Source organism: Rattus norvegicus, chromosome 5 (genome assembly GCF_021556685.1).
Source record: "Rattus norvegicus strain SHRSP/BbbUtx chromosome 5, alternate assembly SHRSP_T2T, whole genome shotgun sequence".
NCBI lineage: Eukaryota > Metazoa > Chordata > Mammalia > Rodentia > Muridae > Rattus > Rattus norvegicus.
In genome coordinates this window covers 145,439,768-145,465,627 of record NC_141538.1, presented here as the reverse complement: position 1 = coordinate 145,465,627, position 25,860 = coordinate 145,439,768, and the positions used below count along the sequence as shown (strand labels likewise).

Here is a 25,860-nt window from a genome sequence, read left to right as displayed (position 1 = left end):
CTCTGCTAGGAGCTGCTTTCCCACACCATGTCTGCTCCTACAGCAGAGTGTGTCCCAGGCAGGCAAAGGCAGGGACTGAAGACTCCTGGCTCAAGTCAAACTGAAGCTTTGACTCCCTTCTCCTTTAACTGAAGGAGGATCTTGAGTCAAAATTTTAAAAGTTTGAAAAAAGTCTGGGGACCAAGTCCCAGAGGACCAATCCTGCACTGCGGTTGTGTCATTGCCTCTCAGGCTCTTGCCTCTGGGTATCCATCCAATCCCTTCTTTCCTGAGCTGACCTGGAGGGAGGAGGGGATCCACACACACGGTAATTCTAACCGGAGGATTTCTTTCCATTGCGTTTGACCTCCCAGAGGCAATTGACTCTCAAGTTCTTTTTTTCTCCCCGGGTCAGACACAGAAGACTAAGTTGGACATTTCCCAACGGAAACTGACTACTTTGCTGGAGGAAATGTTACATCAAAAGCATGATAGTACAAGACCACAGGGATGGATGAGGCCAACAGGAATCATTTTTTATTCGGACAGAATTGAATTCAGCCTCAGGAGAGTCAGCTGGCCCTGGTGTGGACGCCGGGTCATTTCTCAAAGACCCAGCCTTGCGTAGCCTGTGGGGCTGAGTACTTCATCCACGCATGAGCAGATGAATTCGGGATGTTGGGGGCCTCAGCTGTCTCTTGGCCTTGGGCTGAGATGCTGGGATGAGCCAGCGTAATTCCCAAGGAAGTAGCAAGAAGTAACAATAGTAATAGAATCTAGTGGCGTGGTTTTGGACTCATTTCATTCACCCAACAAGCAAGATAGACTAAGCTTTGGCTAACGTGAAGGGCACAGATGAGATCTTTCTTCTTCCTGCTCCTGCTTCATCAGGTTCCAAATATAAATCAAACAGATTGAGACATCCTCAAGAAAAAAAAAAAAAAAAAGCCAGGCGGTGGTGGCGCATGCCTTTAATCCCAGCACTTGGGAAGCAGAGGCAGAGGAGCTACCTCTGTGAGTTCAAGGCCAACTTGTTCTACATAGTAAGTTCTAGAACAGCCAAAGCTACCTAGTGAGGCCCTGTCTCAAAAGGACAAAGAGAAAGGAGAAAGGGAAGAGGGAAGGAAGAAAAAGGAGAGGAAGGAAGGAAGACAGACAATTAACTCTGTTCATAGCTGGGAGGTAGATGTATTTAGATCTATGTAGAAGAATTAGCCACCGCTACCCTCCAAAACCCTAGGCTTGAAGGATCATCTCGGTCATTAACTATACATCTAGGAAGAGAGAACTTCAGTAGAGGAATTACCAACATCAGATTGGCCTTGGGCACATCTGTAGGGGCATTTTCTTTTCTTTTCTTTTTTCTTTTTCTTTTTTTTTTTCGGAGCTGGGGACCGAACCCAGGGCCTTGCACTTGCTAGGCAAGCACTCTACCACTGAGCTAAATCCCCAACCCTGTAGGGGCATTTTCTTGATTGCTAACTGGTGTGGCAGGGCCCAGTCCACTGTAGGCAGCATTATCCCTAGGTCCATGCGGGGGTGGGGGCTGTATAAAATAGTGGCAGAAATTGCTCAATAAACATGCCCGTTACTCTCTCAGATCACCCACACGGCCACTCACAACCGCCTGTAACTCCAGCTCCAGAGGGTCTGACACTCTCTACTGATGGCTACAAGCTCATACACACACGGGGCACACAAGTACTCTCAAACAGACACATATGAAATAGAATTCTCTTAAAGGGATGGAGTTAAAGAGCACTCAATGTTCTTGTGGAAGACCCAGGTTTGATTCCCAGCACCCATATAGTGACTCACGATCACCTGTAACTCTCTAAGTCCTGGGCCTCCAAGGGCTTTGTTAGGTCCCAGGCATGCACATGTTGCAAATACATATATGCCAGCAAAATACTCACTCATATAAATAAAATATGAATAAATAAATAAATAAATAAATAAATAAATAAATCTTTAAAAAATTAAAAAAAGGAAGAAGGAAAGGAAGAAGGCTAGCACAAAGAGCCTAGGACTTCAAGCCATTAAGCATCCTTACTCATTGGTTTCTGCTTCAGTTCTGGCCCCGACGTACCTTGATGATGGATTGTAACCTGAAAATTGAAATAAAATCTTTGCTCCCTAGGTACCTTTTGATCACAGCATTTGTGACAGCAATAGAAAGTAAACTAGAACAGCCCTGTATTGAATGTTTGCTGCCCAGTGCAACAATATTGGGAAGGACTACAGTTTGTACCTAGGATGTCTCCCAAGAGCTCCTTACTAAAGCTGAGAGCTCTAGTGTAAAGTGCCCAGGTGGCACCCAGTAGGAGGTTTATGATGTTGGGAATCCCTTCAAAGAGGATTGTGACTTTATTTTGACTCGACGATCCTCTCTCTTGAACTGTGCATTGAGAAAGGGTTCTTCCCAGCTACAGTTTTTGTGTTTTTGTTTGTTTGTTTGCCATAGGCCCACCCATTGTTATACGTGGCTTTGTCACAAACCCAAAAGCAACAGGCCCACCATGCCATGGACCAAAATCTCCAAACTGTGAGCCAAAATATTCCTTTCCATTTGAAAGCTGAGTGACTCAAACATTTTGATACGGTAAAGGGAAGCTGACCCACACAGAAGGCAGTGGGAAAATGGGGTCTGGGGGGCTGGAGAGGTGGCTTAGTGGTTAGAGCACCAACTGCTCTTCCAGACGTCCTGAGTTCAATTCCCAGCAACCACATGGTGGCTCACAACCATCTGTAATGGGATCTGATGCCCTCTTCTGGTGTGTCTGAAGACAGCTGCAGTGTACTCATATACATAAAAAGAAATAAATATAAAAAAAGGAATGGGGTCTGAGGAAGGTCTTTAGGTTATTGGTACTGTGCCCTTGAAGGGGAGTGTGAGACCCTGATGTCTGTCTTCTTGGTTCTGTTTAGCTTCCTGGCCATGAGTTGAGTGTATTATTCTGTCGCATGCTCCTCCATGTTCTGCTGTCTGTCCACAGCCCTCAGTGCTAGGATGCCAAATGACTCATGGGACAAAGCTCCTAAAAGCCTAAGTCAAAATAAACGTTTTGTCCTTTTAAGTCGATCCATTCAAATACCTGAGATCCTTGTTTACTTCTTTTTGTTTTGTTTGCTGTCCCAGAGATAGAACCTAGGGCCTTGCGCATCCTAGGCGAGTGCGCTCTACCATGCAGTGACGTGTCCAGCATCGGGTATTTGATATAGATAATAAGAGAGAGTTAACACAGCACCAGTGAACGCACAGACTGAAGAAGGCAGGAGTCCACCTAGCGTGGACCCTCAGCGATGCAAGGACTGTTACTTAGTTGGGGCTGTGATGTGAGTGCTTCTTTTTTTTTTCTTTTTAATATTGGAGACAGTATAGTGATGTTATTAAGCAATTCAATTGCGCGCTCTCTCTTCTCTCCTCCCTCTCTCTCTCTCTCTCTCTCTCTCTCTCTCTCTCTCTCTCTCTCTCTCTCTCTCGGTCCGTGACACAGCAATTTTCCCTGCCAGGAATTCATTCTATAAATTCACAAATGTGCAAAGGCTCATGAGCGAGGACCTCCGTTGCTGCACTGCTTCCAACAGTAAAATAATGGAAACAAGTATTCATCCACGGGGACCAACTGAGCAAAACAGGGACAACGTAATAAAAAGAGCAGCCTGGACATGTGCAGATATTGGGGAGCTGCACAAGAGAACTTGAAAGCAAATCACAGAAGAGTGTCTCAATGCTCGCCCGTGTATTTGATTGAAATGGCAGACGTTTGGAACAATGCATATGCATGCATTATTGGAATATGCATGCACATGCATGAACTACAAACTTGGCCACCACTGAGGGACCTTTCCTTTGTACTTTACACTTTTCTCTGTTGCTTTGTATTTACTTTATATGTATTTTCATGTGTTACTTTTAAAACATAAAGAAACACGTTAAAGAAGAAACAAGGAACCAATGAGAGGGTAATTTATCAAAAGGGGAATATGGAACTTCCTGAATTTATCACTAAAAGGCAAACTCAGTGAAAGGGCCAGGAGGGTGTAAGAAGTAGGGAAGGGGCTGATTGCTACTTTGTTACGAGGTTTGCTGCGCTTGCCTGCCAAGCAGGACTCCTTGGGACTTAAACCATTCTGCTGTAGGGCTTCCAGCAAGATGGTGAAGAGTCGTTTCCTTCCCCACTAAGAGCAGATGGCTTAGTTGTGTGAACACAGAAAGAGGTAGTTCTGTATAGCCAGAGCCACTGACAGGAATCTGCACCTTGAGAAAGTCTCTGGTCAGCTGAAGCTGAATGTAGTTTGCCTGTCCAATCTCTGTCCTAGCCAATGGCAGGTCGGAGCTCCAGCTTGATTACCACCAAGACTTGGCACAGGAGTCTTGACACCGTGGAAGTGATGGCAGAGTGGTCAGTATCCAGCGACAGTGAGAGGAAACAAACCTAACTCTGGGTCAGGAATGCACCAGAGAAAGAATCAGAATGCTTGAAGGGAAGTTACTAGACACCAGTGTATCAGAGTCCTACGTTTTTAAATGAATGATACCCAGATTTCATTCACTCATCTGAAATTGAATTCTTGCTGAGTGCAAGACACAGAATGATGCATAGGAAACAATACACTGAGCAAAAGAAACATGGGGTTTATTGGGTTGAATTAAATTAAAATACAATTGTCAATATCCAACATTTGGGAACCCACAAAAAATGGCAATCCCTTATGGATTGGCATAAATACATTCTGACAAGAGAGAAAAGAAAAAATTCTATTACCCAGTTAATGGCTTAATTACAATTTTGAGAAAGAGCAATGAGGAAGCAATCAAATTGGATCCAGTGTTGTGCCTGTGTGCATGTGTCTGCATGTTGGTAGTCAAGAAAGGTTTCCTCTTAAGAGTTAATTCTGGGGTTGGGGATTTAGCTCAGTGGTAGAGCGCTTGCCTAGGAAGCGCAAGGCCCTGGGTTCGGTCCCCAGCTCCGAAAAAAAGAACAAAAAAAAAAAAACAAAAACAAAACAAACAAAAAAAAAAAGAGTTAATTCTGGACCAGGCAATAGTGATCCCAGCACAGGAGGCAGAGGCGGAAGGATCTTGAGTTCAAGGTCAGCCTGGTCTACAGAGTGAGTTCCAGGACAGTCAGAACTATACAGAGAAACCCTGTCTTGAAAAACCAAAATGGAGAAGGGGGAGGAGGAACAGGAGGAGGAGAGGAAGAGGACAAGGAAGAGAAGGAGGAAGAAGAAGAAGATGGGAGGAGGGGGAAAAGGAAGAGGAGGGGGCGGCAGCAGCAAGAAGGGCATAGGCTTGGGAATTATTTGGTCACACATTGTTTACTTGCCATGAGGCCCTGGGCTAATGTCTCAGCCTCACTGAGCCTGTCTTTGCCCGATGTAAAATGGAGGTTTAACTACCCCATGGGGATATCTGATGAGAGAACAAGTAAAACCCCGAGTCTTGGCTGACACTGGGAAGAGACTCATAACTTAGCCTCTGTCCCTTCTAGGCAGCACACAGAAAAATGCACACATATGCACGCGCGAGCGCGCGCGCGCACACACACACACACGCACTCCACACACACACGCACTCCACACACACACACACACACACACACACACGCACACGCACTCCACACACAGCATTCAAAGTACCTGGGTGGTGTCTCACCCTCTCCCTAAGGGGCAGAAGTGCACAAGCCAGCGTCTTCTTGATGTTTTTGACACTTGCATATATTCTCAGTTCCCAAACTCAGTCTCTTCTAGTGTTGAAATCTGAAGTCTCAGGTGCCTGCCCTTCCTAGGGCAAAGTCAGCTCTGTCTACATTGGCCCCTAGATGTCCCACCCTAAACCTCTTGCTATCGTGCCACTAGATTACTCCTTTCTCTCGATGTTCTAACTGCTGGAGCTTGCTCTGGATTTTTGGCTTTAAGAAGTTAAGACTAAAGCCTTTAGTTCTAGCACTCTGGAGGCAGAGGCAGTCAGATCTCTGCAAGTTCAAGGTTCAAGGCCAGCCTGGTGGACAGAGTGAGAGCCAGGACAGCCACAGAGAAGCAATGTGTCTCAAAAACAAACATTAAAAAGTTAAAAGTGAATTGAATCCCCTCACTCACATATCCCAGACCTTTCTAGTCAATCCCTGAATATGACATGGAGAATGGGCTCAGCAGCTGGTCATGGAATTGTCTTCCGGGGCAAGAGGAAGGTAAACAGTTGGAAGTTGTACCAAGCTGTCTTAGATTTCTGATGTGGTTCCCTGAAGCTTGGTTCCTTGAGCTCCTCAAGGTACTGTCGGGGCTCAAGACTTCTGTCAACCCCAACTGCTACTCTATACTAGATGGCTGATCCATTCTTCCAGTGCCCTGCCTATCCTGGGCCAGCCCCACCACCAAGCTTTGGAGTCCGTATCTGTCTGTCAGCCTTGGTAAACAGGATTCCCTTAGTGCCAGTGCAAGAGCTTTTACTCAACATACTGGCTGGAGACAGGTTGGGTGTGTCATCCTGGAAGAGATATAAGTATGAGGCTGGGACCCCCGGGCTCCAGGCTCGACTTTGATGGGTTTTAAAGTCTTCCTGCATCCTGCCATTTCTGGAAAGTAGGGAGCTGATCACGTTGTAGGTCATCCCTGGTCTCGTGCCTGTAAGTTTTCTTCTTGGCTGCTGAAACATTGAGAAAACATGGTTTCTGGAGCCAATCAGGCCTTAGTTCTAGCTCTGACAAACACAGTCTTTCCAGACCCATCTTCTCATTGGTAGGACAAACAGAGATTCAATAATAGCATTTAATGGGCACTTATGTACCGAGCTGTTTGCTTTTGTTTCCAGTGTTCTGTAAATAAACCAGGAAAAAAGCAAACACCACTACCCCTCCCTCTTGGTGATGAGCATGGGTGGGGTTTAGTCAGTCTCAGTCCATCCTGGGAATTCCATTCCTCCTCACAGTGATGGTTTCAGGGTGGAAATGTAACTACATTCTGAACAGTTAGATATGAAGGGATGATCTGGGGTTTTCTGAAAGCTTTCCACTCTACTTACTTATGTTCGCACGTGCACACACACGCATGCGCGCGAACACACACACACACTACCTGAGCAGTAAATTGATGGCTGAAAGAATAAATGTTGGTTCTTGTTGATGTATGTCTTCATTAAGTATCCAAGTCACTGATGCTGAAACTCAATCATATCTGGACCCGAGAGTGGGGGACACAGGCAGGCAGGCAGGCAGGCAGGCAGGCAGGCAGACAGACAGACAGAATGAGTGTATCACTGGGCATGTGAAGGTCAGAGAACAATCTTCCAAAGTTGGTTCCATTTTTCCACTATGCAGGTCCTGGATGAAAGGGGTCATCAGGCTTGGTGGCAATCACCCTTATCCAGAATCATCTCATCAGTCCCCTGCTGTCACATAATTTATGAAGTGTCTGTCCATGGGTTTCCATACCCTTTCTATAAGTGAAGCACACCACTGTGCTTTCAGACCCAAGAAGATCCAACCAAGAATTATCTTCCAGCTTCCTCGAGCTTCATACAGGTGAGGGCATAGCAGAAACTACCATTCAGCACTGAGCATGAAGTGGACTACCAAACTTTCGCCTGTGCTCCCTAAAGCTAAATTCCTGTGCCCCAAATGTTATCTAGGCAGGAAGCTAACATGTGCATAGATTAACTCCAGCTGGCCCCAGTGCAGACCTATAATCCCAGCTACTGGAGAGACTGAGGCTGGAGGATTCAAGTACAAGTCTTGTTCAAGGCCAGCCTAGGCAACTTAGTGAGATCCTGTCTCAGAATAAAGACAACGAGGGGTGAGGCTCGGAAGTTCTGTGCTTGCCTGTCGTATGTGATGCTCCATCCAGAACTGCAAAACATAAATTCTTTTTCTTCACTACCTTTCCTCATTGAAGAAACATCACTTCCCAAAGGAACTCCAGTGGACGCGGGCAGAGGGTCTTGCAAGGGGACATGACACAAGGTGCCCTAATGTTTTTCCCATGATCACTTGCCCCATTCCTTTCTCTCTCCCCTCTATCATCTCCCACCCCCGAAACAACTGGATTTAGATAGAGACTGCTGAACCATTGAACAGCTACTGTCCCCCAACCTCCACTCAGGTGTTAAGGGACAGTGGATTAAGCCACACCTCAGCGCTTTAACAGGTGCCTGTCAACACTGCAAGTGTAAAAGAGAAATGGCAAGAAATCCCTCACGGGGCCCAAGTGAGCACAGGCAGAAATCAGACACTTACACTCTCCAGTGTGAACTTGTAAATTTTAAGATGTGGATGCTTTTTGAAACAGCACGCTTACTTCTTGGGAAAGGAAATAAATATGTAGAGGTCATTTACTGTGAGCTCCACAAACACACACACACACACACACACACACACACACACACAGAGGAACAGCCCAGATATCTCTCATGGACAGGAGGAAGTGGACTAGTTATAACTCATCCTTTAAAAACATTTATTTTATGTACATGAGTGTTTTGCTTTCTCTGAGACCAGAGGTAGAGTTGTGAGTCACCATGAGGATGCTGGGAACTGAACCCTGGCCCTTTGCAAAGGCAGTAAGTGTTCCTAGCACCTCAGCTGCCTCTTCATCCCCAACTCAGTGACTTGAGTGCTTAAAGCCATGAACATTGACGGAATAAAAACACAAGAGATGTTAAAGAACCCTGGATCTTAACGGTGGGCAATAGGCTACACTGTCTCATTTCATTAAAAAAAAAACCATGCATCTGTATATAATTATAGAAAAAGTTGTGAGGCACAGTCACGCCAAAACATTGAGATGATTATTCACAGAGTATTAGAATCTGGAGTGGTTTTAGTTTATTTCCTGTTTACTTCCTGTTTTCACGTGACTTGAAGAGTGTTACTGCCCCCCTCAGAACAGAGCAACATAGTTATTAGGGGAGACTGAGGCCTAGACAAGCTCTCTCTTTACACTGAATGACTAACAAAGTTGTAGACAGTATGCTATGACTGTCCCTGCTGTGCTGTGTGGCATGAAGACTCACTTCCTAGGGTTCCCAAGTGCACCAGGGATTTTGTTACGGCATCTGACCGCTCCTTTAGTTCGAACTAAGAACTGGCAGGAATCCAGCAGCAGCAGGAGCCCCAGACAGACAACAGCTGGGATATAAGTACTCAGTGACTCTTCCAGGACCACCAAAGTGAAGACAGCCCCTAGAACAAAAGGGAAATCCAGGAAATCTAAGAACTCAGGGATTCCGGCCCAGGCTGGCCCATTCCAGCTCAAGCCCTACCCACCCACCCCTCAATTAATCACTCCTCTACACCTCTTCAAGAAAGCAGGACAAAGAATTAGAAGCCTCTTGGGCTAATGGATGCCCTGGAGTAAGGGAGAGTCAAAGAGGGAAGATGGGGATGTGGAAACTAACTTTCCCTCAACTTTTCTTAATAACCCTAAATCTACTGGAGGATTCAGAATGGGACCCAGGGGCTCGTGGAGAAAGTGTGGTAATGATCTCAAAGTAAAGAATGCTTTAGTGGCAGTAACGTGACACCGGCCAGGGGATGCGAATCAGCGCAAAGGTGTCTAGCCTTTGCAGCAGCAGTTGTCCTGTTTGTACACTGGCGTTTCTTGTTGGTGGAACTCTTGAGAAAATGTCTTCTAGAGAAATTCTCTGCCTCTTTGGTCAAGGGACCCTGGCTTCCCGGCTGGCTGCTTCTACACCCATGAGATACATTATACATTAAGTGGCGGCTGCTGTTCCATACCCTCCAGGAGTGAGCATCTATCAGAGGAGGAGCTCTTGAAGTCATACTACATGCTTACACCGGGACACAGCACGGCCACAGACAGGATGGGGAAAGCATGTGACAGTGTCACCATGGCCAGGATATGGTACAGGCATTTTAAAAACTCCTAGTCTCGAGATTGTGGAAGCTATGGCAGAGCAGCGTGTGTTCCTAGTCCCAGAAGAGAGGACAGACAGCATAAGAAAAAAACATCTGATTTTTTTCTATCGTCCCCAGGAGACCCCAGTTGCCCCCTTACCCATCATGAGGAGGATCAAGAGCACGTTACTGATCTGCTGTAGCACAGGTGGACCCACGACCAGCAGCAACCCAGCCAGCAGTTCCAGCCAGCCCACAGCTGCTTGGTAGCTTATAGGATCTGGCTGGTAGCCCAACACCTTCAACGGGAACACCTCAGCAAACTGCTCGAACAAGGCTTTCTATGGGTAGTAGGGAATGCCTGTCAGTACCACTCATCAAAAAATGCAGTGCCTGAAGGCATAACAGAGACCTCTGCCTGTAACTGGCTCCCCTAACAAAACTACTACAAGTTGAGACTGGCTGTTAGCTTAAGAGGCCTGTAAGAAGGGGGCTACCCTATGGGGCTGACCTTTGAAATCAGGGCTGACCTTTGCAATCAGGAGCAGTCATGCCTAAGCGAAAAAGGGCTTCAGGTGTAGAGATGGCTTTATGTCCTCATCAGCCCTCTCCATAGGAGAAAACCCAGCTTCAAATCCCAGGAGAAGGTTGCAGGGCTTGGACCTTCCCATCTAGGGCCAGGGCCTGGGAAAGATTCTCTTTGTGCCAGTGGCTCCTTAGAGAATGGCTGACACTTTCCATCTCCTGTGCAGGTCCTAATCCCACTGTGGCAGACACAAGGAACAGCTGTAGGGGTATAAAGTAACACACCTTACTCAGACCCTTCCCTGGGCCAGTTCCACCCTCAGGACTGCTTCCTATGGTTCAACAGCACCCCTGCCTCTCCTACTCACTCCTCCATGGAGGAAGCTCCATGTTGTCATCGACAGAGTTACTCTAGAACCCCACTTTACAATTCTGTACTGGGCTACAGTGACAGCTATCCTGGAGAGAGATAGAGATAGATAGATGGATAGATAGATAGTGTGTGTGTGTGTGTGTGTGTGTGTGTGTGTGTGTGTGTGTGTGTGTGTGTATGGCCCAAGGGCCACACATGAGACATACCTGCAGAGAGTTTAAGCTGTCTCGATTTTACGATAGATAGATAGATAGATAGATAGATAGATAGATAGATAGTGTGTGTGTGTGTGTGTGTGTGTGTGTGTGTGTGTGTGTGTGTGTATGGCCCAAGGGCCACACATGAGACATACCTGCAGAGAGTTTAAGCTGTCTCGATTTTACCATGTCTATCCCAAAGAACCCACCATCTTTGGGAAGAAGAAAAAAAGGAGGAAGAAGAGAGGAAGAGGAAGAAAATTGGAAGAAGAGGGGAGAAGAAAAGGAGGAGGAGTATGTAGGCTTAGGAAGCAACAGGGGTCTTCCACAGAGCCTGGCTTCTCTGAGTGCCTGAACGTGCTGGTGGACCCTCTCCGGATAAGGTCACAGTCAGTGACCTTTAGGCTTCCATCCCAGGCTCCATGGGACCAGGTTAGATTAGTCTACTTTGGGACTTGCTTGACTAGCTGTGTCATGTTTTGGCAAATTACATTTTACCCTCAGAGCTAGTTCCTAAGCTTAAAAAATAAATTCTAAGGTTAGGTACAAGCCATTAATTCCAGTACTTAGGAGGCAGGGACAGGTGGATCTCTGCAAATTCTAGGCCAGGTACTATATATAGTGTTCCAGGCCAGCCAGTCAGAGCTACATAGTCAGAAGAGCAGCTCAAACAAACAAACAAACAAACAAACACCAAATAAAGTAAAATTCTGCCTCTCCAGCCTCCCCAAACTGGAACAATGAGTGGTGGACGTGAGATGCAGAAGGGTGCTAGGTCACTTTTTCACTGTCTTCCTGGACCTCCTGAGTCACATCACTTCTCCAGCTCTAAATCGGGCTGGAGACAGCATACTTGGGCAGAAGTAGAAGTCCCGTTCCCTCCCACCTGGAGAAGGTTAGAAAACTGGAGGGAGGCCCAGGCGTCCTCGAACCCGAAGGCAACCCGGTTCCCCGGGAACCAAGCACACGCTATCCTTCCCCGGGTGTTGCTCACCATTTGTTGTGACACGGGGGCCGAGACCTGAAAGAGCTTGGCAGCCCCGGTGAGAGTGAAAAAGACGCCAAGCAGAACTCGCAATGCGCCTAGACTGACCAGCATGGCAGCGTAGGGCTTCCTGAACAACCCTTCCTTCTACCCAGAAGACCACAGTCGCGTCGCGTCGCCCCTCCCCTCCCCCGCCCCTCCCCCTTCCAGCCCCGCCCACTGGTGGTCATCTCAACTAAGACCCACCCACTGAGGCTTCTCCCCACGTTGTACTCATATTGCCGAGGGGGCAGTGTGGGTGGGGAGAGGGGGATCACGTGACCCGGCCTTCAAGCCCACCGTGCTGGAGGAATCTGACACCACCTAACCCCTTGTGTCTCCCGGTTTGCATTTGTATGGAAGTTACACAATGGCTTTCAGAAAGTTACTTGGAGGGCTGGAGAGACCACTCAGTGGTTAAGAGCACTGACTGCCCTACCAGAGGTCCTGAGTTCAAATCCCAGCAACCACATGGTGGCTCACAACCATCTGTAATGAGATCTGACGCCCTCTTCTGGTGTCTTGAAGACAGCTGCAGTGTACTTACAGATAATAGGTAAATAAGTAAACAAATAAATAGATAAACCTTAAAAAAAAGTTACTTGTAAATTAGTGAACCCTACAATTGATGAGCAATAAAGCAGTAACCAGTTAACTGTAACTTATTCACCTAAAATACCTGCCCCTCCCATTGCTCAAATGAAAGAAAAATGAGAAAGATGTTTAAAGAATCCCTTACTTGCCTGCCCTGGCAAACAGAGAACCAATTTTTTCTGGTTGTCAAGTTTTCTAACACACGCCCAAAAGGAAAATAATAATAATAACACTCTAAAAATGATTAAACAATGTTCAAGGAATTTTCACAACAGTCACAAATTATATAAAACTAACACCTCAGGGTACAAGGGTAAAAGTGTTGCCCTGCATACATACGTTTGTATACCATCTGTGGCTGAAACTTTTATGACAGTCAGCTACAGCCAAGCAGGATGCGCCTGTGATTCCCACACTAGCAAGGAAGAGGCCTGAGGACCACCCAAAGTTGAATGCCAGCATGGACTACCCAGCAAGAACTAGGCTAGAGAGGACTAGAGTGCAAAGCCCAGTCTCCAATCAAAAAAAAGTCCCCAAGCCCCAGTCTAGAGGTCCAGAAGAAGCCTACATTATGTCTCAGACTCTCCTGCTGTTCATACTTGCTTGCCGGCCACCTACTTGGAGCCGCTTTCCATCTACACACAACTCGCTGAGGGCTGGCGACATGGCTGGTGACTAAAACTGTTCGTTTTTAAAGTGCGCCTGCCTACTTGGTTATGCGGGAAAGTACTGGTCGCTGGTCTAACTTGACTGTTTTCCTGAGTTACTTTCTCCTGTGCTTACCTCAGATTCTAGGAAAGACAGACTGACCCACAGACATAATGTACAGTGGAGAACCACAGCTAGCTCCAAGCAACAGAGAACCTGGCAGAGCAGATCACCCCTTAAATGAGGGGGAATAACATAATGATGAGGCCGAAACCAAACCCTCTACAACTGCTCCCCTAAAGTTCTGACAGTGGAACTTCTCCAGGGCCATTTGCGGAACCAGAGCTCAAAGAATGATCAACCAGGCTACTGTCCTTACCAAGAAGACCGAATGTCAGGTACCCAACCCTCCTCTGTTCCCTTTTTTCTGTAACAGATCAAAGTCTCAGTAAGTCCTTCAAACTAAGGTGGTACTGTGTGGGACACCTTTAATCCCAGCAGTCAGGAGCAGAGGCAGTCGGATCTCTCCGAATTCGAAGCCAGCCTGGTTGATATAGTGAGTTCCAGAATAGCCAGGGCTATATAGAGAGAGCCTGTCTCAAACAGAGCAAAACAAAACTGCTGAGGTGGGGTCAATGAATCATAAGCTGTTCTTCCCAGCCCAATCCTGCTCTGCCCTTCACTGCTCACCTCTAACCGGTCTACTGGGACCAGTGAGTTGGCCTAGTCTCTTGGGGAACTCTGTGAACAAGACATTTCCTCTGAAACGCCAAGAACAATCACCAACATAAAGGCTACATTTTCTCCCTCATGTTATTAAAATTATATATAATTATGCTCAGTTCCACAGTTCTTAAATCCCTCTACAACAAAGGAAAAATATTAAAACATTTAATCACTGAAAATACAGATACATTAGCAAATTGTATTTTAGGATACTTATACAAAATTTAACACAAAATTATACACTCTGACGATAAGCAATACAGATACTAGTCTTTCTCCTTTGCTAACTTGTCTATCCTTGGAACTAATGACGTGACTGCCAATCTTAGGGAGGGACTGTAAGTCCGCAGGTCTCTCTGTTTTGAGGCAGTCAAGGCCGAGAAGGCAGCATCGCACAGACAGGTGCTTGAGAAGGGCAGGAGCAATTTCATTGCCTTTTCATGGAGCTCGGGATAACTTGTTTTTGCATTGACCCAAAACTGCGTGACAGACATTGATTTATGAACTGATTGGAATCTCGTATCTGAAGATAACGCTGCAAGGTTTTCTTCCTCCGAGTCAGTCAGATTGTTATCCTGGTAACTGGCGAAAGGATTCAGGAGCCACAGATTTCCTGAACGCAAGTCCTTTTCTGGTGGATAACAATCATGGAATACCTGAGAAAGTCCTTCCAGGTGCTCACAAATAATGCTAGCAATGTTTCTCACGCTTACATCTGATGAGTCCAAGAACTCAGAAAATAGAGGGAACATATCATAATCATTCTCTTGTGCACGCTTCAACCACATTTTTAGCCTTTTCTTAAATATTTCAACTTTATTATACAAACTGAAAAAAGTGGTCATAGTTCCTTGGAGACTTGAATTTAATTTATTTATAAGCGAAAATATATCTGCTAAGTAGGCTAGCTTTGCAACCCATTCTTCATCATGGAAATACCTGGCCAAATCTGAATGCTTTTGGTTTAAAAATATTTCAATTTCATGTCTCAGTTCAAACAGTCTTGTTAAAATTCTTCCTCTCGCCAGCCAGCGCACTTCAGCACTAAGTGGTAAACTCACATGCCCAGATCCCACCTCTTCACACAAAATTGTCAACATTCGTGAATCCGAGGCACTGTTCTTTACAAAGCTTAAAATCTGTGACAACTGCAAAAGAATCTCATGTAAGCATGGAGATAGTTTTTCGGCTGCTAAGTGTTCACGGTGAATGAAACAATGTGTAAATGTCACCGTATTCTTGGCAATTTCTTGAATTTTTGACCTTAAGTGAGAACACTCGTCAGTCAGGCTTGCAGCCCCGTCAGTACAGAAACCAACACAATGGTTCCAATGCAGAGACCTACTATCAATATATTGATTTATTAATTCAAACACTTTAAGATCTGTGCTCGGAGAAGGCATTTCAGTGCAAAATAATAATTCTTCTTTCACATCTCCACAGTCATAGTCGACGAAGCGGACATAGCAGAGGAGAAGCGGCACATCTGTGACCTCGGATGACTCATCCACCTGCAGGGCAAACCACCTGGACTCCCGGACCTTCTGCAGCAGCTGGTCTTCAATGTCTTCAGACAGTTTCTTGATCCTGCACCCAATTGTGCTATTAGAAAGAGGGATGGTTTTCATTTTGTCTCCAGCACTTGAACCCAAAACTTCTGAACACATTTCTACTAAATATGGTTTAATTAATTCTTCAGCAATTGAGAATGGCTTATTCCTGGCAGCAATTTGGAAAGCAATTAAATAAGAAGCTTTCACAAGTGACTCTTCAACTAGTAAACACTTTTTTAAAGAACTGTTTTGACATTCCATTTCAAGTGATTTTTCCTCAAAAAAGTCTATTGGCTTGTTCTCTAAATCTGAATGTTTTGCCTTCAAATGGTTAGAAAGACTTACTGGCATCACACTTTCACTAGGTAAGATCTCTCCACAAATGACACACTGTGGGCTTGGTGAACTTTCCTTTGATCCAGAACAGATAATGAAACCAAATTTGATATAGTCTGCATTGCAAGTGTGGAAAAAGTCTACTCTTCTTCTCTTTGCAGGTGGAGAATCATATTCTTCATTTTTCCCATCTGGCAGAGGTGAGTCTAAAGGAAATATTTGAGTCACTGTTACAATATGAACATGTATAATATGATGAACAGATGTGTTATGAAAACTTGCACAAAGATATCAGCACAGCTCGACCCAAGGCTGCCCATAAAACTTAAAATCTAGAAGTTGAAACAAACATTTAGGGACTAGAGAACAGCTCAGTGGCAGAGCACTTTACCTGGGATGTGTGACATCCTGAGCCAATCCTCAGCGCCAAGACAAACACACCAACCACATGTAAATTCTAAGGCCAGTCCTGGAGTTTGGCTGTGTTGTGTACACTAGAATCTAATCCCAGCACTCGGGAGGCCGAGGCAGGTGGATCTCCAGTGAGCTAGAGTCCAGCCTGGTCTATAGAGTAAGTTTCTGGATAGCCAGGGTTACACAGAGAAATCCTGACTCAAAAAACAAACAAGAAGCCTAATACTACAAACAAAATGAAACTTAAGCACAAACATCCAGTTGTCTGTAGCCCTTTCCTACCGTTTCCACGTAAAGAGCGGTTACAGAAGTCCCTTTCCTACCGTTTCCACGTAAAGAGCGGTTACAGAAGTCCCTTTCCTACCGTTTCCATGTAAAGAGCGGTTACAGAAGTCCATGGAGCAGGTAAGAGTATCACTTTTCACAGAAACGTAAAACAACAAAATTTCCTGAAGAAGGAATTCTCTTTGAAGTCTACCAAAGGAAAGGAACCCTATTAAAATGTCAATGATTACTTTTTACCAGAGTAAACTTTATCTATTCGTTTATTTAGAGACAGGCTCTTGCTGTTCAGCCCGAAATGGCGTTGAACTCAAGATTTTTCTGCCTCATTTTCCCAAATAGCTGGGACTATACTAGCTCACCACAACACCCAGGCCCAGACTAGGCTTTTTACATGTATGTTGGACTATGGAATAAAAGTAGGATTAACAACAAAAGAAACTCGGACTATAGCTCTGTGGTGAAATGCAAAGCTCTAAATTGACACGATGGTGATAGAACACACACACACACACACACACTTACACACACACACTTACATACACACACACACACACACACACACTTTGGGCAGAGCTGGCTACTAAAATAACTGAAAAACAGGACAAATGTGAGATTAAGGCATGACCATTGAATTGACTGGGACAACATTTTATAGCTTCTCCATGGAGGAGTTCACACGATTTTCTATCACCATCACCCCAGACTATTATCTATTATTTTAGCAACCTATAATTAAATAATTAAATGCAGAGTTTAAAAGAAAGGAAGGAAGAAGAAAAAGAAAGACTGGACAAAGTAAGGCTCAACTGGTAATGCTTTTAAGCAAGTATGTAAGTCAATAATTGTAGTATCTTATTTGAAAGAGCATTTGAAAGAGCAATGCACACATGTATAAAATGTTTACCTCTACATACAATACTCTGTATGCATATGGATTTGAAGTATATAATCCAGAAATTAATATTTGACACTCAAAATTACTGCCTTACCTTTTTATAAAGAAACAAAGCAGAAAACAAACCTTATACAAGGCGCCAAGACACTGACCTGTCTGGCATGCAACATGGTGGGTGTGTGGTCTGCATGAGGTGGCCTTGGTCTGTGTAACTGGCTTACACAGTATGCCTTTGTTCTTCAGAAGCTTGGGGGCCTGCGGAGACTGAAGTCTCTCAGCAGCTGCCGGTTTGCTTCCCTAGTTAGAAACAGATCAGTGAAGCAGAGTTTTAGTACATCACCAATGACTATATTGCTATCACATGAAAAGCAATGTTATCCCTCTAGAAGAGTAGTTACAAACAGAAAGCATTCTGGAGGAGACATTACCAACACCACTAACTCCTAATTCCCCTAATCAGCATTGATTCCATTTACTGATCTTTTAAAAATATTCTGGAAGAGCCGGATGTAGTGGTGCACGGCTTTAACCCCAGCACTGGGGTGAGGACAGGGGGTTGTGGGGAGTGGGAGGGTGCAGAGGCAGGTGATCTCTGAGCTCAAAGCCAGCCTGGTATGTAAACCGAGTTCCAAGACAGCCAGGGCTGTTACACAGAGAAACTTTGTCTTGAAAAACAAACAAACAGACAGAACATTCTGGAAGATGGGTATGGTTAGCACGGGCAAAGCCCTAGGTTCATTTCCTAGTAAAATGGACACACCCACATTCACATACACATACATACACACATTCTCACATACACACACACACACACATATATATATATACATATATATATATATTCACACATATAAATTATTCTGCCTAAAATATGAGCCACATAAAAAAATTTGCTGAAAAGGGTAATTATTTTTAAAAAAATATATCCAAATTCAGATTCCATAAAAAAATTATATATAACCATTATTGATTAAAGATCTCAACTGGAAAACACAAAACAGAAGAAAAAAAAAGCATGGAGAATTTCAAATGACCAGAACAGAAAGGAACTATTTTTTTTTTGTTTTTTCTCCATCTTTATTAAATTGGGTATTTGTTATTTACATTTCGATTGTTATTCCCTTTCCCGGTTTCCAGGCCAGCATCCCCCAACCCCTCCCCCTCCCATTCTATATGGGTGTTCCCCTCCCCATCCTCCCCCCATTACTGCCCTCCTCCCAACAATCCCGGTCACTGGGGATTCAGTCTTGGCAGGACCAAGGGCTTCCCCTTCCACTGGTGCCCTTACTAGGCTATTCATTGCTACTTATGCGGTTGGAGCCCAGGGTCAGTCCCTGTATAGTCTTTGGGTAGTGGCTTAGTCCCTGGAAGCTCTGGTTGGTTGGCATTGTTGTTCATATGGGGTCTCAAGCCCCTGCAAGCTCTTTCAGTCCTCTCTCTGATTCCTTCAACGGGGGGTCCCGTTCTCAGTTCAGTGGTTTGCTGCTGGCATTCGCCTATGTATTTGCCGTATTCTGTGTCTCTCAGGAGAGATCTACATCCGGTTCCTGTCGGCCTGCACTTCTTTGCTTCATCCATCTTATCTAGTTTGGTGGCTGTATATGTATGGGCCACATGTGGGGCAGGTTCTGAATGGGCATTCCTTCAGTCTCTGTTCTAAACTTTGCCTCCCTATTCCCTGCCTAGGGTATTCTTGTTCCCCTTTTAAAGAAGGAGTGAAGCATTCGTGTTTTGGTCATCCTTCTTGCGTTTCATGTGTTCTGTGCATTTAGGGTAATTCAAGCATTTGGGCTAATAGCCACTTATCAATGAGTGCATACCATGTGTGTTTTTCTGTGATTGGGTTACCTCACTCAGGATATTTTCCAGTTCCATTTGCCTATGAATTCCATAAAGTCATAGTTTTTGATAACTGAGTAATATTCCATTGTGTAGATGTACCACATTCCTCTGTTGAAGGGCATCTGGGTTCTTTCCAGCTTCTGGCTATTATAAATAAGGTTGCTATGAACATAGTAGAGCATGTGTCATTGTTACATGTCTGGGCATCTTTTGGGTATATGTCAAGACAGGTATAGCTGGGTCCTCAGGTAGTTCAATGTCCAATTTTCTGAGGAACCTCCAGACTGATTTCCAGAATGGTTGTACCAGCATGCAATCCCACCAACAATGGAGGACTGTTCCTTTTTCTCCAAATCCTCACCAGCATCTGCTGTCACTGGAGTTTTTGATCTTAACCATTCTGACTGGTGTGAGAATCTCAGGGTTGTTTTGATTTGCATTTCCCTTATGACTAAAGATGTTGAACATTTCTTTAGGTGCTTCTCAGCCATTCGGCATTCCTCAGCTGTGAATTCTTTGTTTAGCTCTGAACCCCATTTCATAATAGGGTTATTTGTCTCCCTGCAGTCTAACTTCATGAGTTCTTTGTATATTTTGGATATGAGCCCTCTATCAGTTGTAGGATTGCTAAAGATCTTTTCCCAATCTGTTGGTTGCCGTTTTGTCCTAACAACAGTGTCCGTGTCCTTTGCCTTACAGAAGCTTTGTAGTTTTATGAGATCCCATTTGTCGATTCTTGATCTTAGAACATGAGCCATTGGTGTTTTGTTCAGGAAATTTTTCCAGTGCCCATGTGTTCCAGATGCTTCCCTAGTTTTTCTTCTATTAGTTTGAGTGTGTCTGGTTTGATGTGGAGGTCCTTGATCCACTTGGACTTAAGCTTTGTACATGGTGATAAAAATGGATTGATCTGCATTCTTCTACATGCTGACCTCCAGTTGAACCAGCACCATTTGCTGAAAATGCTATCTTTTTTCCATTAGATGGTTTTGGCTCCTTTGTCAAAAATCAAGTGACCATAGGTATGTGGGTTCATTTCTGGGTCTTCAATTCTATTCCACTGGTCTATCTGCCTGTCCCTGTACTAATACCATGCAGTTTTTATCACTATTGCTCTGTGATACTGCTTGAGTTCAGGGATAGTGATTCCCCCTGAAGTCCTTTTATTGTTGAGGATAGTTTTAGCTGTCCTGGGTTTTTTGTTATTCCAGATGAATTTGCAAATCGCTCTGTCTAACTCTTTGAAGCATTGGATTGGTATTTTGATGGGGATTGCCTTGAATCTGTAGATTGCTTTTGGTAAAATGCTCATTTTTACTACATTAATCCTGCCAATCCATGAGCATGGGAGATCTTTCCATCTTCTGAGATCTTCAATTTATTTCTTCAGAGGCTTGAAATTCTTATTATACAGATCTTTCACTTGCTTGGTTAAAGTCACACTGAGGTATTATATTATTTGGGACTATTATGAAGGGTGTCATTTTCCTAATTTCTTTCTTTCTTTTTTCTTTTCTTTTTTTTTTTTTTTTGGTTCTTTTTTTCCGGAGCTGGGGACCGAACCCAGGGCCTTGCGCTTCCTAGGTAAGCGCTCTACCACTGAGCTAAATCCCCAGCCCCATTTTCCTAATTTCTTTCTCGGCTTGTTTCTCTTTTGTGTAGAGAAAGGCTACTGATTTATTTGAGTTAATTTATACCCAGCCACTTTGCTGAAGGTGTTTATCAGCTTTAGTAGTTCTCTGGTGGAACTTTTGGGATCACTTAAATATACTATCATGTCATCTGCAAATAGTGATATTTTGACTTCCTTTCCAGTCTGTATCCCTTTGATCTCCTTTTGTTGTCTGATTGCTCTGACTAGAACTTCAAGAACTATATTGAATAAGTAGGGAGACAGTGGGCAGCCTTGTCTAGTTCCTGATTTTAGTGGAATTGCTTCAAGTTTCTCTCCATTTAGTTTAATATTGTTACTGGTCTGCTGTATATGGCTTTTACTATGTTTAGGTATGGGCCTTGAATTCCTGTTCTTTCAAATGCTTTCTCAGCATTTAATGAAATGATCATGTGGTTTTTATCTTTCAGTTTGTTTATATAGTGGATTACGTTGATGGTTTTCCATATATTAAACCATCCCTGCATAACTGGGATGAAGCCTACTTGATCATGATGGATGATTGTTTTGATGTGCTCTTGGATTCTGTTTGCAAGAATTTTATTATTTTTGCGTCGATATTCATAAGGGAAATTGGTCTGAAGTTCTCTTTCTTTGTTGGGTCTTTGTGTGGTTTAGGTATAAGAGTAATTGTGGCTTCATAGAAGGAATTCGGTAGTGCTCCATCTGTTTCAATTTTGTGGAATAGTTTGGATAATATTGGTATGAGGTCTTCTATGAAGGTCTGATAGAATTCTGCACTGAACCCACCTGGACCTGGGCTCTTTTTGGTTGGGAGACTTTTTTTTCTTCTTCTTTTTCTTCTTCTTTTTCTTCTCCTTTTTCTTCTTCTTCTTTTCCTTTTTCTTTTTTCTTTTTTTCGGAGCTGGGGACCGAACCCAGGGCCTTGCGCTTCCTAGGTAAGCGCTCTAGGTTGGGAGACTTTTAATGACTGCTTCTATTTCTTTAGGAGTTATGGGGTTGTTTAAATGGTTTATCTGTTCCTGATTTAACTTTGGTACCTGGTATCGGTCTAGGAAATTGTCCATTTCCTCCAGATTTTCAAGTTTTGTTGAATATAGGCTTTTGTAGTAGGATCTGATGATTTTTTTAATTTCCTCTGATTCTGTTGTTATGTCTCCCTTTTCACTTCTGATTTTGTTAACTTAGACACACTCTCTATGTCCTCTGGTTAGTCTGGCTAAGGGTTTATCTATCTTGTTGATTTTTTCAAAGAACCAGCTTTTGGTTCTGTTGATTCTTTGTATAGTCAAAAGGAACTATTCTTAAGAGAAATGTAGCACAAGGCCCTGGGTTCGGTCCCCAGCTCCGAAAAAAAGAAAAAAAAGAGAAATGTAAAATCAAAGCAAAAAAATATTGATACATTTGACAACCTGGAAATTAAAACACACACACACACACACACACACACACACACAAAAACTTTTGCAAACAAAGCTCTCCATGAAGCAAAGTTAAAAGAAAAAAGAGTGAGATATTTAATTAAAACACATTTATTTCATTCAGAAAACCTTACCGAATGCTTACTGTAAGTCAAGCCCTGTTTAAGCCCTGATGGTACAACAGAAAACAGACAAACAAGAGTCCTGCTCACACACGTTCACATCAGAGAGGATACAGAAACAAGCAAGTCCAGCAATCAGACCAACATATCCTTGTAGACGGTGGCAAGAGCTGTAGAGGATGAAGGAGCTGAGAGTGACTCCTTGGAGAAAGGAGTGTGGGAATGATGCCTGACTCCCGAAGTTATTCAAGAGCCAGCCAGGCTGGAGGAACAGCTCAGCTAGAAAAGACACTGCCACCCAGCCTGACCACCTGAGTGCAGGCCCCAGTCAGTGTCCTGGAATCTCTGTAGTACAGGGAAAGAACAGACACTCCCAGAGTTGTCCTTTGATACCCACATATGTACAGTAAGTACAAAAAGAGACAAAGTGTGTGCACAGCTGATGGCCCTCTATCCAGAGTCAACTCTGAAAATAACCATTCCTCCCAGCTGACAGATTGGATAGGTCAGTGGCTTCTGAGTACAAATGGCAGCATATATGGCTAGTTTCAGCTCAGCACCTGCTCTAACTTAGCAAGCCATGTTGGAGGAATATTTACATGACTTTATATGCAGCCGCCTAGTCCCTCGGACTGTACTCTATTACTAAATGAGCCAGAAGGACAATATAAACCTTGTGCCATTACAAACAATGCCATGACGCCTCCCTATCCTCACATAAACTCGTCCTACATGTGCTAGTATCTCTATGAACACTAAGCCTGAATGTTACTGGCCAGTTACAAGCTTGTGACTTAAATTCTGATGGCATCAACACACTGCTCTCGGAAAAAAGCTGTTATCTAATTGTGTGGCCATATGTAGGTTGATGCCATTTTCAGGTGAAGGCTGGTACAGAATAGAATGAGGCCTATCATTGGACGAGAAGAAAGGATGGGCAGGAGAAAAGTTTTAGAGAGGAGACCAGAGTAAGAGGAGAGAGAGCAGCCGAGAGAACATGGCAGCAGATGTTAAGATTTCTCTCTGCACATCTACAGGTTGTTATGACTATTCTTAAGGGATGGATGTGTACAGGGCTTTGTATGTCTAGATGAACAAAATATATCTTATCTAGGTGGGCAGTTTATATCCCTATCAATTGGTTATAAATTAATTGTGTGGATATATTATAAACAACATTTAACACATAAATCTGGTTGTTGAGTTCTAGTTTGCTGAGAAACAATTTCACTGGGTAGTTGGGAGCATAGCACAGTCTGTGACAGGAGGCTATGCTAGGCTATAGAATGCTTGGGGCAACGCTAGCATGGCCCGTGGAATTCGATGTGTGTATCAGGTGTGTTAACAACTGCCCCAGGAGATAGTGTGTGAAAGCGGTAACAGAGAAACAGCTAGAGCACATGGATCTGCGAGGAGTGGGAACTCTCGGGACCAGGTCATGCGCCCTTTAATAATTTTACCACAACAGCCATAAGCAATATATGTGAGCTCATTTCCTAATATCCTAGACAACAGATCTCTTTACTTGAGACTACTCCTCAGGCAGTGGGCACTTTGCCTACTGTAGAGGGTCATTCTTTATGTTTAGCATTCCCTGTGTCCCCTTGCCTGTGAATGGGCCATCATTAACAGCTACCATTTTCCTGTAAACAAATTCACCCATGAGACAGTTCACATGTCTGTAATCCCAGCACTGAGGCAGACACAGGCAGATATCTATGAGTTCAAGGCCACACTGGTCTACAAAGTGACTTCCAAGATACCCAGGGCTACACAGTGAGATGCCTGTCTCAAACACCACCTTCATGCCCACACATTTTGTCTAGACATAGTGTTGCACAGCTGTACTCCCAGCACTCAGGAGACGGAGACAGAAGGATAATCCTAGAGACAAGAGTAGACTGACTACACGGTGAAGACTATTCTGTTTCAAAAAAACTTTGTATGTTTTCAAATGAATGTGCCATGAAACTCAAAGACTCAAAGAGTAAACAACAGGAAATAATTTGCCCTGTTAAAATTCTTCCCCAATCAGTTTTTCTCTGAGACTCACCTACTTACTGGTGCCTTTCCAGGAAATTCTCGGAGCTGGGGACCGAACCCAGGGCCTTGCGCTTCCTAGGTATCCAGGAAATTCTCTATGTCTGGACAAGCAGATGTCCATGTGTATTTAAAGCACAAATGGGAGTGTGCAATAATACTAAAGTCTATACCTTCTTTCCAGAAGCCTGTACACATAGGCCCCACCTACTCTTTTAGACAAAGGCGTAGCATCCCATGATGTGACTCTAACAGGCTTACTTTAACTGTAACCCAGTGCCTCTGCATGTTTGTGCAGTCTCTAGGCTGGCTCTGTAAATAGAGATGGGGACAGGACAGGGGCACAGCTCAGACTCTGCTTGTGTACTCAAGATCTATTGCCCCAGCCACTGATAGAAAGATTGGGTTTCAAGCTTCTGCAATTACAAACAATGCAAACCAGCTATAACCACACCTGCACTTTTAAGCTTCTCTAGTTTCTACTAAAATGATCTGAAATCATTCATACTCCAATCGGCAACATGAGAGAGTGCCTTCACTGTCCATTTTCATCTTGGCATAGATGAGCAGTGGTTCTAAGTCCATTCCTATTCATCCTTTTCCGCACAGCACTCAGTATTGTGTATTATTGTTGTTATCATTGCCATCGCCATCACCATCATCACTTTATGTGTATGAGTGTTTGACCTGAATATGTCTGTGCACCACGTGCACAACTGGTGCCTACGGCGGCTAGAAGAGGGCATGGGATGCCCGGAGATGGAGTTAGCAAGTGCTCTTGCTAATAACTCTGAGCCATCTCTCCTGCCCCAATCAATCAATCAATCAAACAATTTATTAATTTTGCTTCTGTTACAAGGTCTCACTAGACAACCTGACCCAATGTAAAACTGTTGCTATCCTCCTGCCTCTGCCTTTGAGTGAGGAGGTTTCAGGAATACTCCACCTAGCCCAGTTTCATTTCTCAGTAACAGTGAAGATGAACACTGTTAAAAACTACTTTAATGTCCAGGTCTGTAAACCAATGGATACTCTTGCCTGTTTTCTATGGGTTGTTGGGTCTTTTTTAATTTATTCTCTGTACATATTTTTAAAAACTGGTTTTGGGGGTTGGGTGTTCTAGTTTGGTAACAGAGCACTTGCCTAGCACTCAAAAGATCCGATCCAATCCAAGGCACACATGGCCTCAAACACAAAAGCATTGCCACCGCTGCACTTACCCGTTTCTTCCTTTCCCCACCCTGAGGCAGTCTCACTGTGGAGTGCAGGGTAGCACAGAACTCACTAGAGCAGGCTGGCCTTGAACTCAGTTATCTGCTTGCCTCTGCCTCCGGAGTACTGGGATCAGAAGTACGGGAGCCGGCCTGCTCAGCCCGTTTATCTTTTGAGTCTGGAA

General features: G+C 44.2%; 2 protein-coding genes across 9 annotated transcripts in view; both read right to left on the bottom strand.

Moving 5' to 3' along the window:
• Window positions 1–8,415: 8,415 nt before the first annotated feature.
• Tmem35b (transmembrane protein 35B) lies at window positions 8,416–12,030 on the bottom strand. Its single transcript, NM_001271137.1, is given in 3 exon segments — window positions 8,416–9,161; window positions 9,997–10,177; window positions 11,926–12,030. Coding segments are annotated over 3 exon segments (459 nt in total). The 3' UTR covers window positions 8,416–8,988.
• A 2,042-nt stretch (window positions 12,031–14,072) lies between these two features.
• The window catches only part of Zmym6 (zinc finger MYM-type containing 6), a 47,823-nt gene continuing 36,035 nt past the window's right edge, over window positions 14,073–25,860 (bottom strand). For 4 of the 8 annotated variants that reach the window (XM_087549989.1, XM_087549987.1, XM_087549986.1 and 1 more), the window contains exons 14-15: window positions 17,559–17,703; window positions 14,075–16,018 (exon numbers count right to left, since the gene is read on the bottom strand). In XM_087549989.1, coding sequence (XP_087406115.1) covers window positions 14,190–16,018; window positions 17,559–17,703 — 1,974 coding nt within the window. In that variant the 3' untranslated portion in view covers window positions 14,075–14,189. Of the gene's footprint in view, window positions 16,019–17,558; window positions 17,704–25,860 lie in introns of all 8 variants that reach the window. The other 4 variants (XM_087549992.1, XM_087549990.1, XM_087549991.1 and 1 more) reach the window with 2 other exon arrangements.